General features: G+C 43.0%; 1 protein-coding gene across 1 annotated transcript; it reads left to right on the forward strand.

Moving 5' to 3' along the window:
* The first annotated feature begins 1186 nt into the window (after positions 1-1186).
* ankrd33ba (ankyrin repeat domain 33ba) lies at positions 1187-14016 on the forward strand. The gene is made up of 6 exons (XM_037455805.2): positions 1187-1941; positions 10472-10601; positions 10686-10826; positions 11033-11174; positions 11364-11562; positions 12160-14016. Exons 1-6 carry the CDS (start codon positions 1507-1509, stop codon positions 12694-12696), a joined length of 1584 nt encoding a protein of 527 aa, XP_037311702.2. The 5' UTR covers positions 1187-1506; the 3' UTR covers positions 12697-14016.
* The last annotated feature ends 3400 nt before the right edge of the window (positions 14017-17416 follow it).

Genomic DNA, 17416 nt, shown 5'->3' on the forward strand with positions numbered 1-17416 from the left:
AACTTCACCGGAAACCTTTTTACTGAAAAGTATTATTTCATCACCACCTCCTCGAGTGATTGTGCATGTGGCTTGACCACATATATATCTCTGGAAGTGCCAACAGTGACTGTCAGCAGGAGGCCGATACCATAGAGATGGAAGAGCCACAGGAGAGCAGAGCCCTCAGGTGGGCGTAGATGAAGGTATAACAATAATGGGTAAACACACACTGGGACTGTTATGAACTTGGTTTTTCCACAGCAGCTGGTGTCAGCAAACTGATTATATTAATTACTGAAAGAAGGGGAACATATCTGTAAATAACTCTGTTAGGAAGTGCAGAAATCCCACAAAACTGTCACACATTTCTAATAATATCGCATCATTTGAATCTCTATTATATGTTTAGTCTTTGACTATCTTTGAATGGTGACAACAGAACAATATATATATATATATATATATATATATATATATATATATATAAAGACACCTTGAGTGGCATCGAAACAGCATGCAGAGGTCGAATCTTAACCCTACTAGTGTAAACCTCTTAGCCCAGCCTTATAGGACTGTAAGAACAAGGTCATCCCACCACAATAACAGCACATCCAATAAAGAAGCTGATGCAAACGGTCAGATCAATATCAACATGACAAGTCACATAGACACACTAATTGTCGTCCTATTAAATTATTTCTATGAAGTCTTTTTGAAATGATGATTTCAAAGTGATGGACGTTAAACCTCCTGTGGCGTTTTATGAATCAGATGTAGAATATCAGCAATTTTATTTTTCCCTTAAGCGTTTCGACTTTTTTTTTAGTATCACCCGAAAGCACAAAAACTTTGTAGAAAGACGCAGAAACAGATTTTCAAAAAAAGAAATAGCGAGGAAGCAACAAATCCTATGTATTTCGTGAGAACATTCATGATTCACCACCGGGTTGGTTTCAGGCGAGGGATTATAAATAATCTAGAGAGAGAGGGGGGGAGAGAGAGAGAGAGAGAGGGAGGTCTAATCGGATTATTGTGACTATAGGTTAACAGGCTGCTGTCTCTCCGCCCTACATGGGACGGCCGTGTGCAGACCTTCAACAGTCTGCTGTAGCTGCACTTTATTCATTTGTTTTCTATGTTGCAGGACCCCTGGATATTTTTTTCCATTCTCGTGCGCTGTTCACCGATTTGCTTTAATTGCATCTCAACGTCGCTTCGTTTCGGGGGGATTTTTTTTTTTGCGCGAAAGAAGAAGAAGTGTGACACTTCGTGGGGCGTTCAAGTTCTCCCTCGTGCAGCGATGTCAGTTCTGGGCGTTTAACTGCACGCGCGCCATGTTGCACTAGAAGGCCCACGCTGGACTGCGGGGTTTCTGTTATTTACGCTCCAAGTGACTCTTGTTATTTGTTTCAAGTCAAGCTACGGTCGTCTGGCTCCTCCGGAGAGACGGCCGGTCCCATGCCAGCGCCCTGCTCGCCTGGCTGCACTCCACCCAGAGGACGGTGCCCTGGGCTCGGGGGTTAGATGGTGCTGATCACGGACGACAGGGATGGAGGCGGCGTTTCGTCGCTCCGGGTTAAACAGCTCCATCAGCAGCATAAAGTCGGCGGAAACAACACCCAAGTCCACCCTACTATTGTTGAGGAGCCGCTGTCCCGCCCCGACGACGAGGACTACCTGGGCTCGTGCGAGGAGGACGAGGAAGAGGACGACGACGACGACGAGTCCGAAGAAGTTGACTTTGAGGACTTGCAGGATTGCCGGAGCATCGTGTCGGACGACTCCTTCTACCCGCCGGACGATGTGTTCGCGGACTCGGAGCGCACCCCGTCCCCGCAGAGCCCGGAGCCGCTGTCCCTCTTCCAGGCGTGCTGCTCCAACAACGCGTCCATCGTCCGGATGATGGTGCGGCACGGCGTGAAGGAGGAGGAGGTCCACCACAAGGACAGGAACAACAGGGTATGGCGTGCATGTCCACCAGGACCACTTTGAGTCAGGAACAAGTTTTTTTTTAGATGAACTGGCTGTTATTTCATATAGAAGTTATGCAGCGAGGAGTCTTATGAAGTGGTCCTGCTCAGGGGCACCTTACACCTTTTTTCTCTGCTGGTATCAAATTTAAACAGTTCTCCAGCAAGTCAGCCTTCATCACTTTACTTTAACTTAATGCAACAAGTTAAATGTTAAAGAACCTCAGATGCTTGCCCCGTCTCCCTGAAAACCTCAAAAAGTAAATGCTGTGTACCATAAATATGCATGCATCAATTAGTAAACAACTACACACAACAATGCATGTGATTTAGCTGACGCTTTTATCCGGTGCATTGAGGGGCCTGACCCAGAACAACAGGCATCCAGAAAGTACAATTCTTTCAAGAAAGCCAAACTAAAAAGTGCTATAGATCAGTGCTGTGTTAAGTGATACTAAAGCACCACCTATTCAAGGCAAGAGGTGTGTTTTTAGTTTTCTGCTCTGATTCCATTGGGTAGTTTATTCCACCAAGTGGAACAGTCGCCATGGTACTTGAAAGAGACGTCTCCTGCATGTTTTCTTTTTACATCGCTCTGGTTTCGCTCATTTTTATGAGCTCACACCTCCACCCCAATACATTTTTCATACCTAACATTTTTTTTCTGACAGGTCTGTGCATGTGTGTGTTGACTATACTCAGTTTTGCATGAGGGAGCAGCCTCAGGTTCTATAAAAACACAGAAGTCACGGTTAGCCCAACACACGGCCCTCTGTGTGTGATATAGTGTGTGTATGTGGGGTCATGCATATGTGTAGGAGTGTGTGTCTGCATTTCTTACTCTGGATTCCATTTGGGAGCCCAATGGTAAACACAGTAACTACCACTGAATTGATGGCAGTACTGTGTTTAGGAGCATTTCAAACCATACTACTATAAAGACCCGAGACACATCTTAAAGCCATCAATTCCACAACCAGAAAGAATGCAGTGAAAACACTGTTATCAAAAGAATGTGTGTAAAAGTTGTACAATTTGGGCCCCGTTGACTATAAATAATAGAACCACATTTATATTTTTCACTAAAAGCAATTCATTAAAAGAGTTACTGCTCAATGGGAAATGATTGGACATGCTGTGCAATCAAAGCATGTCTCCCTTAATGTGTATCGCTTCACTCCTGCCAAAATACTGCATCCCGAGGCAAAGAGACAAATCCATAGTGATGGAACGCCAGACTAGTTTTCATTCATCTGGACATTTTGTTAATAGTAATTGAATTAACTGGCAAAAGGCAATATGCTGAGAAGAGATCATTGGTCCCAAATATTTTCTATTGTTGTGACTATGAGTAAATGTTTTCATTTCTTATAATTGGATTCATAAAAGAGTTGACAAAGCCCCTTTTCTCATGAGCGGCCCCTTCTCGAATCCCATGGGGAATATAACTGCACTTTTCTACAATTGACAACTAAAGAGCTCCAAAACAGAAATTGGGGTGGAATTGTAGTCGCTTTCATTGTGTTTCATGTACTTTCTGCTTGCAAAATGTCCCGACTCATCTGTGTTTAAATACTACTGAGCTCAGCTTACTGTGTCCTTAACCTTAAGGTTACACCCATCTATCAAAGTCCTTTCTACAATGAGGTCATGGGAAGGAAGCATCGAAAATGACATCATTGGAATGCCAAGATTTCCCTTCTCCTCTGTGGGACATGCAAGACAGACTGGAGTAATTTGTTTGGCACACCATGAACGCTTTGACATAGCTAGTGTGTGTTTGTGCGTGTGTGTGTGTGCAGCAGTGAGCACCGGTTATGTGTTTGCGTAGATGACCAGGATGTGTGCTAGTGCGTTCACCATTTGCTTTGTGGTGACCTGTGACCTCAGGGGTGTGCAGGAACTTCTCCATTGTGCATCCACTCCTCCATTAGAAACACGTGTTAGTATGAATGTGTTTGCCTCTGCGTATGTGTTCAACATCCTGACTCAGATGTCCACACCCTAAAAGAGCAGACAGCCTGACAGTGTGGTTTGAAGACAGGGGGGTGGGGGGGGGGTACATCCCGGGTCACTATTAGATACACTATTCCCCCTTTATCCTCACGAGTAGATTGTGGAGTGAGGATATTTTAGGGAACTTAAAGGCTCTTGAGACGCAGAAAAGGTCGTACACTTGCCTGGTTTAGCAGAAATTATTGGGAAAACAATGGGGAGGTCAGAGGTCAGAGATTAGCTGCAGAACGGCAGACCAGAACCTGCTGGGGATTCTGAATTATTCATAAAGGAACTCGGCCAAGCCACAAATCTACTTTGCAGAACTTTTACTTTCCACCAAAAGAATTGTATTTATTTATTATCATATACTAGACTATGACTTTATTATGACTATGTAGGACCTTTTTTAGAATTGTACTATAACTTTACAATGACAAATGGCAAACTTTTCTCTTACGTTGTACTATTTTGTGTTGCATACTATGCAACTTTTTTGGATATTACATGATAGTGTATGTAATGATTTGTTATAATTTTTAAATGATTATTTATATGTTGTACTAAACAATAGCTGTTAATTATATTTTTACTTTTACAGTGACATTTTCACATTTTTACAGCATACTATTCTATGACTTTTTATGAAACATTCTTGGGATATTATTTCACTAACTTTTTATATCTCATAATACAATTACTTTTTCAAGATGACTTATGGTAGAAATAATAAATTAAAATCAATTTAAGATGTGAGTGTTTTCATATCTGATGACAATCAGTAACAGGAGAAAATGTTTTGTTCTTTGGTTTTGAACCAACACTTAATTGGCAAGGTTTAATAAAATAAGACACGCATCTAGTCAGACAGCCTCAAACAACATTTAGCGAAACAAGAACCCACTGGAAATATCAGAAAAGACAAAGATAAATAATGTTGGAAAGGAAAACAAGTCAAATTTGAAAAAAACTATCTATCTACACTGAGCAATAAAAGCCTACGCTTTAGGTAACTTAGTAGTAAAGTCTTATCAGAAGGCTTAAGCACATTCATGTATTTAGTACAGTGGTTCTCAACTGGTGGGTTGCGGACCCGTTTTTAGTGGGTCGCGGGCCGTTGCATGGGAAAATAAAAATAAAAAAATTCATGTGATTTTATTTTGAAGGGACTTTTTCTAATGCACCTTCCATGTTTTCAGTTGGCGCCGCAAAGACAACTGCTCGCCCCCCCCCCCAGGTCGACGTCGACATCGCTAGCACCCCCTCCTCCCCCGTCGACGTCGACACCGCTTGCACCCCGCCCCCCCCCCCCCCCCCTCCCCCGTTGACAGATCGATTTGGGTCGCGGCTTGTCATTAAGGGGTGATGGTCGGTCCCGGAGCCAGACCAGTTGAGAACCACTGATTTAGTATATTAAATTATTTCCTCCAGGGAAACTTCAATCCGGCCAAGAAACTGCCCATGTTTTGACTAACACATGCTAATTATAGCAAGACACGTAAGACCAGCCATTATGAAAGTCGTCTTACGTGTATTGAATTTTCATTCTATATGATTGTGCCACAGTAATTATATGCCCCATGTATCAGAATCTCCTCAGCGTATTCTCACTGTTGTGACGGGGATAGCGGATGTGTTGGATGAAATCCCCACAAACTATTGGCATTGGCTTGACAAAAGATTAATGCAAGTCAGTAAACATCAGGATTACCTCAGGAGTATGTTAATATATATTCATATATCAATATCATCAGCCACCTTTGACCTTGTTTAGCGCAGTGTCATTTTCTCATGCACACACACACACACACACACACACACACACACATAATTCAATACATTTTAAATTAGGTCACCCTGCAACTCCCCCACGCTCTCCCTCTTCTCTTTCTCTCTGTAACACACACACACACACACACACACTTCTCCGGTAGAGCACAATCACACTTTCCAAATAGCGGGGACTCCTTTAATCCAATGTATATGACAGGCAGCAGCCAGGCAGGCGGACCAACAACATTAGCTATCGGGGGGACAGGCAAGTAGACTTAACGGCACACTGGCGAGAAGAGGGAGAGGGAGATTTGGCACTGCAGATGGTACCGGGCCTGATGCTGTGAATGAGTGGAAAAATCAAAGCGACAGTCATGCACATCTGATTTGATACAGCCATGCGGACCCTCGGCTGAGGACGGGTACGCGGTTAAACAGGGAGGCTATTGACAGAAACCTGGCCCAGTGAGTCTGTGTAGGTGCTTCGGCTGAATGTGATTGAGGGCGTTCTTCGGTGTATTTGGCTGTGTACTGTACTGCAAAAATACAAGAGTGCAGCGTTTTAAACTTGGTCCGAGCAGGCTCCAATGACAGCGCTGGTCTGACGCTTGGATGACTTGAAGAAGCCATATTGGTGAAGCCACAGGGGAAGCAGACCCTTGGTTTCTCCAGCATGGAGGGCTAATCCATGACATATTAACGCACGTTTCTGTTCATAAAAAGGAAGTGCTTTAGACTTTTTGAATAAGGACAGAGCGGAAGGGCCAGCTAGATAGCATAGTTGATGCTAGGAACCCTGTAGCAGGTATTGTGTCTGTAAGGAACTTTTAAGTATTGTGTCATACTCACTGTAGCCAATTACTACAGCACTCTCACATCCACTGTAGATGCACAGTTACGTCTGCCTCCCTCCCCCTCTCTCTTTGTTGCTGACTGATACCACTAAGCCTTTCTATTCCTGGCTCTGGATATTCCCCAGATTACATTGTGTGTGTTTGTGTGTGTGACTGTGTGCTTCTGTCTTTGTCTGTGTGTTAATATGGGCTAATAATAAGTTGACCAAAATCTGTGTGTCTATATTCAGACAGTTTCAGAACCCTGAAATGCCCGTTTCAGTTGAATTCAAATTGAATTTTAAATTAACCAGAATGACGGATCCTCCCAAATCGTTGAATGTTTTAGAGTAGATTGAGATGCTAATGATTTAATAGCTGTGTAAAAGAAATACAATTTTGTCTCCACATTTATGTCCCATGTGAATGCCAAAAAATAAAGACATTTCTACCTACTTGTAACATATGCTGCTTTATACTTTGCTTTACAAGCTATTATAAAAGAAAATGTGAAGAAAAAGTGCACTATCATCCAAGAGACATTTTAGGGGTAAAAATAAACTCAATTTGTGAAAGCGGTGTAATGGAACAGAGGAGATTACAGTCAGGAGGGGCGTATGTCTACGTCCGTCAGAATAAAGTAATGAAAGCTTTAAAATTACCATAGCGGGCATCTTCATTTGGCCTACGTACAAAATTCAAAATCCTCCCTGAAGCCATCGGCTCTGCCGTCATAATCAAAGTCTGGCCTTATATTTTTCTGAGTCACACACACGTGCACTGCGCACACACTCATCCATCCCTGGGAGCACCTCTCTCGATGTTCCAGGGTCGTTGAGCTACCTGGTAGCGCTGTTATTTTCATCCCTTTGGCCCTCACATTTAGACAACGAGTGGGTAATCTCGTGTAGCACATGATTGCTTCTCCAGATTAATGTGCGCCTCTGCAATTGTACGCTGTGTGTGCATTTCACCGGGGTTCTTCTCTCAGTGCAGCCGCTGGTTAAGTGGCTTATAGTAGATGTGACACACATTCGAGATAGGGATGCTTTGAGAAAAACTCGAGCCGAGGAGAAAAGGGTAAAAAGGAACCATGTCCAAAATGCCCATGTGTTGATTGTGTTTGTTTGGGGAAAAAAAGTTCTCGGAGAAAAGAAATAGGACAGTGCCAGACGACTGAGATTGCTCCAGACGCGCTGCAGGGCACGCTGCTAAAGCACAGCACAGCGAGGCGGGAGGCCTGCCAAGAGCGTGTGTGCATGTGAGTGTGAGACGGAGACAAGGTCGGCATGCGTGTGTCGATCCAGATAAAGCCGCCCGGAGCCGTGCCAGTGTGAGGCGAACTTCTTCCAGACGATCCATCCGCTCCTCCGCAGGACCCCTGTGCACCTCAGCCCTCGCTCTGCTGCAGCGCCAACGCCACCTCACCTGCAGCTGCATAGTTTCAGCCCAGGGAAATCCACGTCTGACACACAGTAATACAATTAAAGGCAAATTCATAACAATATTAAGATAGATTTTTGGCATAAGACTATTATAGATTTTCACTTTTATGGGTGGCAATAGGGTGGAAGTCTTATCTCGTCCTTGTGTGTGTGTGTGTGTGTGTGTGTGAAGTAGGTAGACATGGGGGAAGTTGGCACCAATTTTGTATGTCGTCTGTACACCTCCAGGCCCTCCCTTTAGTAACCTCTCAGTCATTATTACATTTATTCAGTTCAGGGAGACATAACTTTTGATCACATCTACAGCAGCTTGATGGAATAATTTGGGGGAGTAACGCGGTGTGCTCGTACCAAGAGGTGCAAGGCATGAAGTACGTTTTATGAGTGCCATTACGAAGGGAACATTGTGTCACAGAAGAAGGTTCACGAATCAAGTAAGGAATATCAAATGTGGAACATATTGTAACAACTCATCGAAACATTATAATACTTCCCTCTTTCCAGCAAAGTTTTAACTGATGAATAAATGAGAAAGGTCTGATATTTACAGCATCCGACAGGGATAGAAATTGCTTATATTTTACTCACCCCGCCTTGTGCCATAAAACTAAAAGAATACAGGACTTTTATAATGACTTATTCTTTCAGGTTATCCAAAGTATTACACACCCTAATGACCATTTAAAAAAAATGGCATGTCAAACAATACATGATGAGCCATTAAAGCCAGGAAAGTTCATTCGGGATGGATTTTAACTGGAAATAAGAGGTCAATGCAGATGCCGACACTAGTGCAGGCACCTTTTTCAGAATAAATGAATATTTGTCTTGCCGCTGATTGACCTTTCCAGGATACTCAGGTTTAATAAAGCACTAATTAAGAGTCCCAATAGGTTCTGCTAGCTTGCCTGGATGTTGTGAACAACAATTTTATCTTGACTTTTTGCAAATTACATTTTTACAAAACCGCAGTTTCAGAAGTTTACATCATTTACTGTTCTTAATCCACCTTTTTGTACATTTTGGCTTCCTGTATCACCCCTCAGCATGTATCCACCTGTGCTGTGAGTGAAAGTAAAAGATTTGTCTTTCATAAATACTTCATACACACTATGTTCATGATACGTCAACTGAGAACTCAGTGTTCCTAATTTGCTGCTTCTCCCACCATCCCTCCTCTGGTGGTAAGCCTGTACGTCTTGGCGAGTGAACCTTTCAGTTTTCCAGGACCACCGGAAACTCACACTCGCAGACTAACATTTACACATACGTCCATACACACACTAAAGGGTTCTTATTCCGGCATTATCGCACAAAAGTACACAACATGTCAGCTTGTTTTTCCCCTTTGCCGGAAAACGTTCCCCACTCGGTGTCCAAATGGGCTTTATTAAGGCCAGAAATGTCCCAAACACATATACAAATATAAGAAAAGCTTTTCAGAAGCCGGCTCTGTGCAGATACACACATCATACAGACATTGCCATGTACTTCTGGTTAGTCATTAGTGCAGATGATTTTGATTTTTTTTTTTTTTTGAAGCATTTTATTTCTTGAACATGTAGACATTTAAAAAAAAAAAAAATTTAAATTTATTTAAAAATCAACATAGACATAGACCACAAAATTAGAAAAGTCACCTTTTGTTCAAGAAAAGGAGTAGAGAGAAGCAAAAGCTTATAGATACCCACCCCTATCTTATCCATATTCTCAATTTGTATATATTTGGAGATTAATATCATACATACATACATACATACACACACTCTCTCACACACACTCTCTCACCCTCACACACGCACGCATACTCACACTCACAAATAAAAACAATTTAAATTTCCGTCACTGAATATTTTCACAGATCTCATATTTGGCTAATGTGTATAATTTAAGATGTTTTTTGAACTGTGCAATATGTTTACAATCTCTGATCTTATCTGGTAAGTTGTTCCACAACTTCACCCCACAGACCGATATGCACCTGCTTTTGAGTGTAGAGTGCACCTTTGGTTGCCTCAGTTTCAGTCTCCCTCTTAAATTATAGTCTCCTAGTCTGTCGCTAAACAAACTTTGAAGGTTTCCTGAGAGTAGGCTGTTTGTTGCTTTAAATACAATCTGTAACGTTAAATTTTAATATATTTAATTTCAGAAATAATGTGTTTGTGTGTTCATAGTACCCCACCTTATTAACTATCCGTATTGCTTTTTTTTTTAATTGTGCATATTGCCTGTAGGGTGCTTTTGTAGGTATTACCCCACACTTCCACACAGTAACTCAAATAGGGGGCAAACAGTGTACAGTACAGTGTATGCAGTGATTGTATATTCAATATATGTCTGACTCTGACTAGTATCCCTACACATCGTGCCAATTTTGAGTGTACACGAGTGACCTGTGGCCTCCAGCTGAGCTTTTCTGATATTGTTGCTTGTTAAACTTTAACTCCTCTCATGACTCTTTTTTTTGTCTCAGATAGGGCTGTTGGTCGCATGCTACCAAGGTTATGTGGACGTCGTCATAGCGTTGTCTCAGTGTCCGTATCTGGATGTCAACTGGCAGGACAGCGAGGGAAACACGGCTCTCATCACTGCTGCTCAAGCAGGTAACACACACACGCACACACACACACGCACACACGTACACGTATAACTCACGGTAACAACCGTCCGTCCCTCTTTCCTTCAAGGCCACATAACCATCACCAACTATCTGCTCAACTACTACTGCGGGTTGGACATCGAGAGGAGAAACTGCCACGGCTTCACCGCTCTGATGAAGGCCGCCATGCAGGGCAGGGTGGAGTGTGTGCGCTCGCTCATGATGGCGGGTGAGGAAAATGTGTCCGATTCACTCGTGCGCACGTATTATCTGTTGTGTGAGGGTTGCACGCCGCTGGTCACAGAGACAAACAACAGCATCTTTTTCTGTCATGTCTTTCATCGCCTCTCTCAATCCGACCTACATATTTATGTGTCCACCTTTTGCTCCACTCTTCACATATTTGACCTTGTTTTTTTTTTGTGTGACCAACAGGAGCCGCCTTGAATGCCAGGGACTCAGGCCGCAACTTCACTGCCAAGGAGTGGGCCTTTTTCACGGGCCGTTATGAGACTGCTTGGGTGATGACGCGCCTGATGGAGCGGCCCTGCCCGCAACAGTACTGTGAATCATACAGGTAACGCTGTAGCCGGCTCATGCTGTGTCTCTGTGTAAACTGTATATAAATAAAATGTATACATACTGTACAAGACTCAAACAACTGAAGTAGCCTTGAGAGAGTCTATGACTGACTTCATAATGGTGAGAGGCGTGACCCCACCCTGCTGCTGTGCAGTGGATTCATATCCACATTTGTTCTCACCAGTCTAGAGTGGCCCCCACTGGCATCACTGGCGGCCAAAGCCCAGGAGCCTCGTGGCTGCCTGAAGCGTCTGTCCGACACCGTGCGGAACATCTTCAACATCTCGAATGTCACCAACCCTGAGGATCAAGGTGTTGTTGACCACATGGTTTCTATAACGACTGCCATGAGGAGCCCAGTGGTTGCTGTGGCATGCCATACAGTGAGTAATAGGCTCCAGATCATGTTTACCCTTCATTTTCTGGGGCACTCATTCATGTCCACCAATGTATCCCCTACACCAACCGTTTGAAACCACTCTCCTCTGTATCATTCCAGCGTACTCAGCAGGTTGGAGATATCACAGCTGTATCTTTAGATCAAACCAAGCATTCCTGTAAAATGTGGAAATCACCTTCCACAGACTAATAATTGTGTGTTTTTGTATCAGTAGGCAAATGACTTATCATATTGTTCTCATCGAGTAGTAGGATAAATAAATATTCAAATGATAATACTTTGGTAATGACGATATTCAAGGAAATCTGTCTCTAATTTATCTTTGCTTTTGATCATTAAATTATCCGCTTTTTCATGGAATTTGCACATAATAATTAAAGGCTATAATTAATCGGTCTTATCTGATAAGCAGGGTATATTGGATTACCAGTACTGCAATTCTGCAAATAAAAGGGAAACTGATCACTGCATTTTGTTTATAAAAAACAAACAATTATCACTACTATTGCTACTGCAGTGTTACAAATACTGATAATAAATATAAAGTAATACAACTCAGGGGCCGTTGCTCTTGTTTCAGGTGTGTCCAGACAGCCTCCCGAGTGTGGGCAAGCGGCGTTACGCGGTCCCGGAGATCATCCGCCAGCAGCGCGCCAAGGAGCTCCGCTCCATCAACCCCGACAGGGTGGACACCCACCTCAAACTCTTCCAGAACTCCCGGGTCACGCTGGTGGCCAAGAACACGGCCGACCGGCGGGCCAGCCTGCAGGCCCAGGGCCTGCCGCCTCGACACAGGAGCTCCAGCCTCAGCGCGGCGACTCATAACGAGGCCCTGGAGCTGCGGCGGACCAGCCTGCTGCCCATGCACATGGTGCTGAGGAGGAGCAGCGTCAGGCCGGGGTTCAGCATCCCCAAGGTGAGGGTCTCCAAGGCCCCCACGCCCACCTATCATCCAGAGAAGATACGGCGGAGGAGCAGCTCCAAGGATGGAGGGGGGCACTTGTTGCAACCACCAAAGTGGCGGTACAAGGAGCTAAAAGAAGAACGGAGGAAAGCTGAGGATGCAGAGAGGAGGAGGCTGGAGGTTTTAACCAAGAAACATCTTGATGGGAAATAATATAGCTTACTATACTTTCAGAGATCAGAGTTTTGGCTTTAATATTTCTCCACATGATAGGAATAACAGGATGTGTTTTCTAAAACAAGAATAAAATACTGAAGGCTGCAAGGGAGGTGCAAGTTGGCAGCATTACATGTACAATGCTCAGCGTTCTTCATGATGTCAACCAAAGATTTCCGGGGGGATTTGATACTTGAAAGGATTTGAATTAACTTATTTTTTGTATTTATTACTTTTTGATGGACGGCCTAGTCTATATTTTTTAACGCTTTGGGTGTTCAATACAACAGTGCTTTTACAGTGAGTTACACTGTAACCACAGCAGGAATAAGTTAATATTTCTGCATAAAAATTCAAGCAATTTATTAAAGGTGTTATAGTCGTGAAATGATTCACTGGAGAATACCCATCGGTGTGTCACGTTGACTGAAAAAGCTTTAACAGCAATATTTTAGATGCTTCTTGTTCTGCTTTGTAATGAATCCATGAATGTAATTACATAAACTTTCTATTTTAGATTTTAATGCTTTTTGATGAGAAATTTTATTTTTTATTAAAATTTAGACTTTTTCACTTACTGATGTACAAACAGCGATGTTTTCTAGTCTTAACTCTCGAGACCAACACTGAATTGTGAAGCACTGTTACTATCTCAAATGTTTACATTGCAAAACCCCAAATCAATGTGCTGTAAGCCACCCTGCTATTACATTCAGTGTGTACAGGCTATAGTGATGCTTTATTACAGTAATCAACCCCCCCCCCCCAACACGTTTGTGTGGAAAGTTAATAACAAAATGATGGTATTTTCTACCCTTCTTTATTTTTTATAAAATCATTAAGCAATACTGGCATGTGTTGGATCTATCTAGGGTGAACCAACGTGACATTATATGTGATAATAATGCCGAACATATGGACCCTCTGATAAAACTAGATGAACCATTATAGATTTAGTGGCAAGCTCCCTGTTTTAACATTCAAACAGTGAAAATAATGGCTGTGAGTTTAAAACACACTGAACCGCAAGGAGAGCATTGATAATGTCAGAGCGCAATTTCACGGTCGTAACTCCTCACGGCCATCGCAGCGTAAGTACCATCCACAAGCGTGTGTCTAATTAACATGGTGATGAGTTGCTAAGGGGTTACAAAATAATTTCATCTAAACCCGACAAACTGACCAAACTGCAGTGACAAACGGTAACTGTGAGGATTAACATATTTACCATCAACATTAGAGGATTTTTCATATGAAAATGGCTTCATGCTGGCAAGGCACAATCATGGCCAACACTGTCTTCTGTTTGCAGTTTGTTTTGCGGCCATGAATAAAAACTACATTCATTCATCTGTGTTTAGTGATTTCATGTGGAGCATTTTCACCAGGCTTCCGCAGGCTTTCTGTGAACTGGAGAAACTTGGAGAAGATGCATTTAAATGTATTACATGACATTGGACTCGGGTCTTCGTGTGTTTGTTTTTTATCATCCTCTATTCCAAGTTTGGAGGAATGCACACTACTGGGTTGTGTGTGCGTGTGTGTGAGAGACAGAAAACCTATTAGACCTGAATGCATCAGGTATTATTTAGGTCATGGTTGATGCTCAAACGGCTGTTGGCTTAGATTGCAACCTGAGATTATGAGGCGCCGAAGGCTTGGTCAGCGGTCCCCCTCCCCCCCCCCCCTCCCACACTCACACCCACATCCCTGTAGCAATTCAGCAATGGCCAAATAAACAGGACTGATATTAAGGCACCTATTATGTAATGCCAAGATGCAACAGCTTGGGATTCAGGCAGGAAGGCCTGATCCTAGATCAGCATTGAATGCCGCCGGAAAACCTTTGAAATTGGGGAAACTCTTAATTGAAGCCCTCTGCTGGTTGGTTCTAGTACAACACTTAGAGATTTGTGGAAGTACATCTAGAACAAGCTGCATCGACAATTACATACACTCACCGGCCACTTTATTAGGTACCCCATGCTAGTAACGGGTTGGACCCCCTTTCCCCCCTTCGGAACTGCCTCAATTCTTCGTGGCATAGATTCAACAAGGTGCTGGAAGCATTCCTCAGGGAGTTTGGTCCATATTGACATGATGGCATCACACAGTTGCCGCAGATTTGTCGGCTGCACATCCATGATGCGAATCTCCCGTTCCACCACATCCCAAAGATGCTCTATTGGATTGAGATCTGGTGATTGTGGAGGCCATTTGAGTACAGCGAACTCATTGTCATGTTCAAGAAACCAGTCTGAGATGATTCCAGCTTTATGACATGGCGCATTATCCTGCTGAAAGTAGCCATCAGAAGTTGGGTACATTGTGGTCATAAAGGGATGGACATGGTCAGCAACAATACTCAGGTAGGCTGTGGCGTTGCAACGATGCTCAATTGGTACCAAGGGGCCCAAAGAGTGCCAAGAAAATATTCCCCACACCATGACACCACCACCACCAGCCTGAACCGTTGATACAAGGCAGGATGGATCCATGCTTTCATGTTGTAGACGCCAAATTCTGACCCTACCATCCGAATGTCGCAGCAGAAATCGAGACTCATCAGACCAGGCAACGTTTTTCCAATCTTCTATTGTCCAATTTCGATGAGCTTGTGCAAATTGTAGCCTCAGTTTCCTGTTCTTAGCTGAAAGGAGTGGCACCCGGTGTGGTCTTCTGCTGCTGTAGCCCATCTGCCTCAAAGTTCGACGTACTGTGCGTTCAGAGATGCTCTTATGCCCACCTTGGTTGTAACGGGTGGTTATTTGAGTCACTGTTGCCCTTCTATCAGCTCGAACCAGTCTGGCCATTCTCCTCTGACCTCTGGCATCAACAAGGCATTTCCGCCCACAGAACTGCCGCTCACTGGATGTTTTTTCTTTTTCGGACCATTCTCTGTAAACCCTAGAGATGGTTGTGCGTGAAAATCCCAGTAGATTAGCAGTTTCTGAAATACTCAGACCAGCCCTTCTGGCACCAACAATCATGCCACGTTCAAAGTCACTCAAATCACCTGTCTTCCCCATACTGATACTCGGTTTGAACTGCAGGAGATTGTCTTGACAATGTCTACATGCCTAAATGCACTGAGTTGCCGCCATGTGATTGGCTGCTTAGAAATTAAGTGTTAACGAGCAGTTGGACAGGTGTACCTAATAAAGTGGCCGGTGAGTGTATATTGCTTATTATTTAAACAATTATGCTGTAATATCACAACGCAATGTTCTTACTTCTTTTCACGATTGGTGTGTAAAATAAGTCACCTTCATTGAACTGATAATAAGCAATAAATCGCTTTTCAGATGCAGCCTCATTGGTTAAATGTTTTGACAGTTGTTACACTGTCACTGCAGATGTCAAATCTTAATATTAGTTATTTTAATAATACAAAAAAACTTGTATATGGACGAGGAAAGGAGCTGAATGTGCTATAGTGAAGATGAAACGGGAAATATAAATGATTTCATTATTTCCGTCCTCCCAATAAAATCGGAGGCTTAATTTGTAAACAATCTACGCTCAAATTATTATCCTAATGGTCACAATCACTGACTCCAGGCTTAGCAAGTACTACGTGTAATATATCCTGGCGCTGAAGGTACAAGAGCCATATCATTTCAATTTCTTTTTTTAAGGATTCTGTGAAATGATAGCGTGATATAATCAAGGATAAAGTAGCTCCCCTTAATGAATTCCATTTCTGGAAAGCTGAAAAAGTATGAATAAATGAAAATGACTCCTGATTAAATCTGCATCACAATGATCTCCAACGTGTGAACTAAAAATGAACTGCAAGTGACGGTGCTGTCACTGATGCAAAGCTGGGAATACTTGTCAGAGAGCAGCTCTCTTCTCCCTGGAGTCACGATAACACCAAAGTTCATAAACAGTTCTGCATCATACTTCCTGTTAGACATTTTCAGGAGCTTCCTAGACCTAAATAGGTCAGTTTCATATGCAATCCTGTCGATGCGGCATGGCGACTGTATTATGTATAGTATGTGATGCTTGAAAGACAAAAAAAGTAGTTGGTTTTTACTGAAACTGAAGCCAAAATGTCACAGAACATTTGTCATTTCGACCGTGATGCCTTCCCAAAAAGAACTCGACCTGGAAATGCCCTTTCTTCCACTGGTGGAAGATTTTCAGCCGGCTTTGCTAAGGAAATGACCAGTCGCAACTAGCTGAGGCCAGTTGTAATGTCCCTGAGGGCCCCCTGGCTAACAGCTGCTGGTGTATACTCAGGGCTAATAAATGAGGAATGGGCACTAAGGGAAAATTGCATTACATATCAACCTTGACTGTTTTTGTGGTGTTGAAAGAAAAAAAGTAAAAAACATTTCGGTGCATGTTCAGTGTGGTCCCTTTAAATAGGCTAAATGATAAGTATGATAAGTGCTATTTAGAGGACACACACACATACACACACACACACATTCACCATAGGACATAACATGTCCAATTTAGCACGTCCAACGTGTGATTTTCATTAGTTCATTTATAGCTATTATTACTTATGCCAGTTTCTCGTTTTTTCAGCGACCTGGTTACCAGCTGCCAGTACCAGCTAGAGCAGACCACTGAGCCAGTAAATGTGTGGGTCCACCAGCTAAAACAAAGCTGTCCCTCTAAAGACTTCAGACAAGCTGAACTTATGTTCCTATTATTTAAAATGTAATAGATGTTAATCTATGAGGCAAATTCAAAGGGACAG

The sequence above is a fragment of the Pungitius pungitius genome, chromosome 19 (assembly GCF_949316345.1).
Source record: "Pungitius pungitius chromosome 19, fPunPun2.1, whole genome shotgun sequence".
Taxonomy (NCBI): domain Eukaryota; kingdom Metazoa; phylum Chordata; class Actinopteri; order Perciformes; family Gasterosteidae; genus Pungitius; species Pungitius pungitius.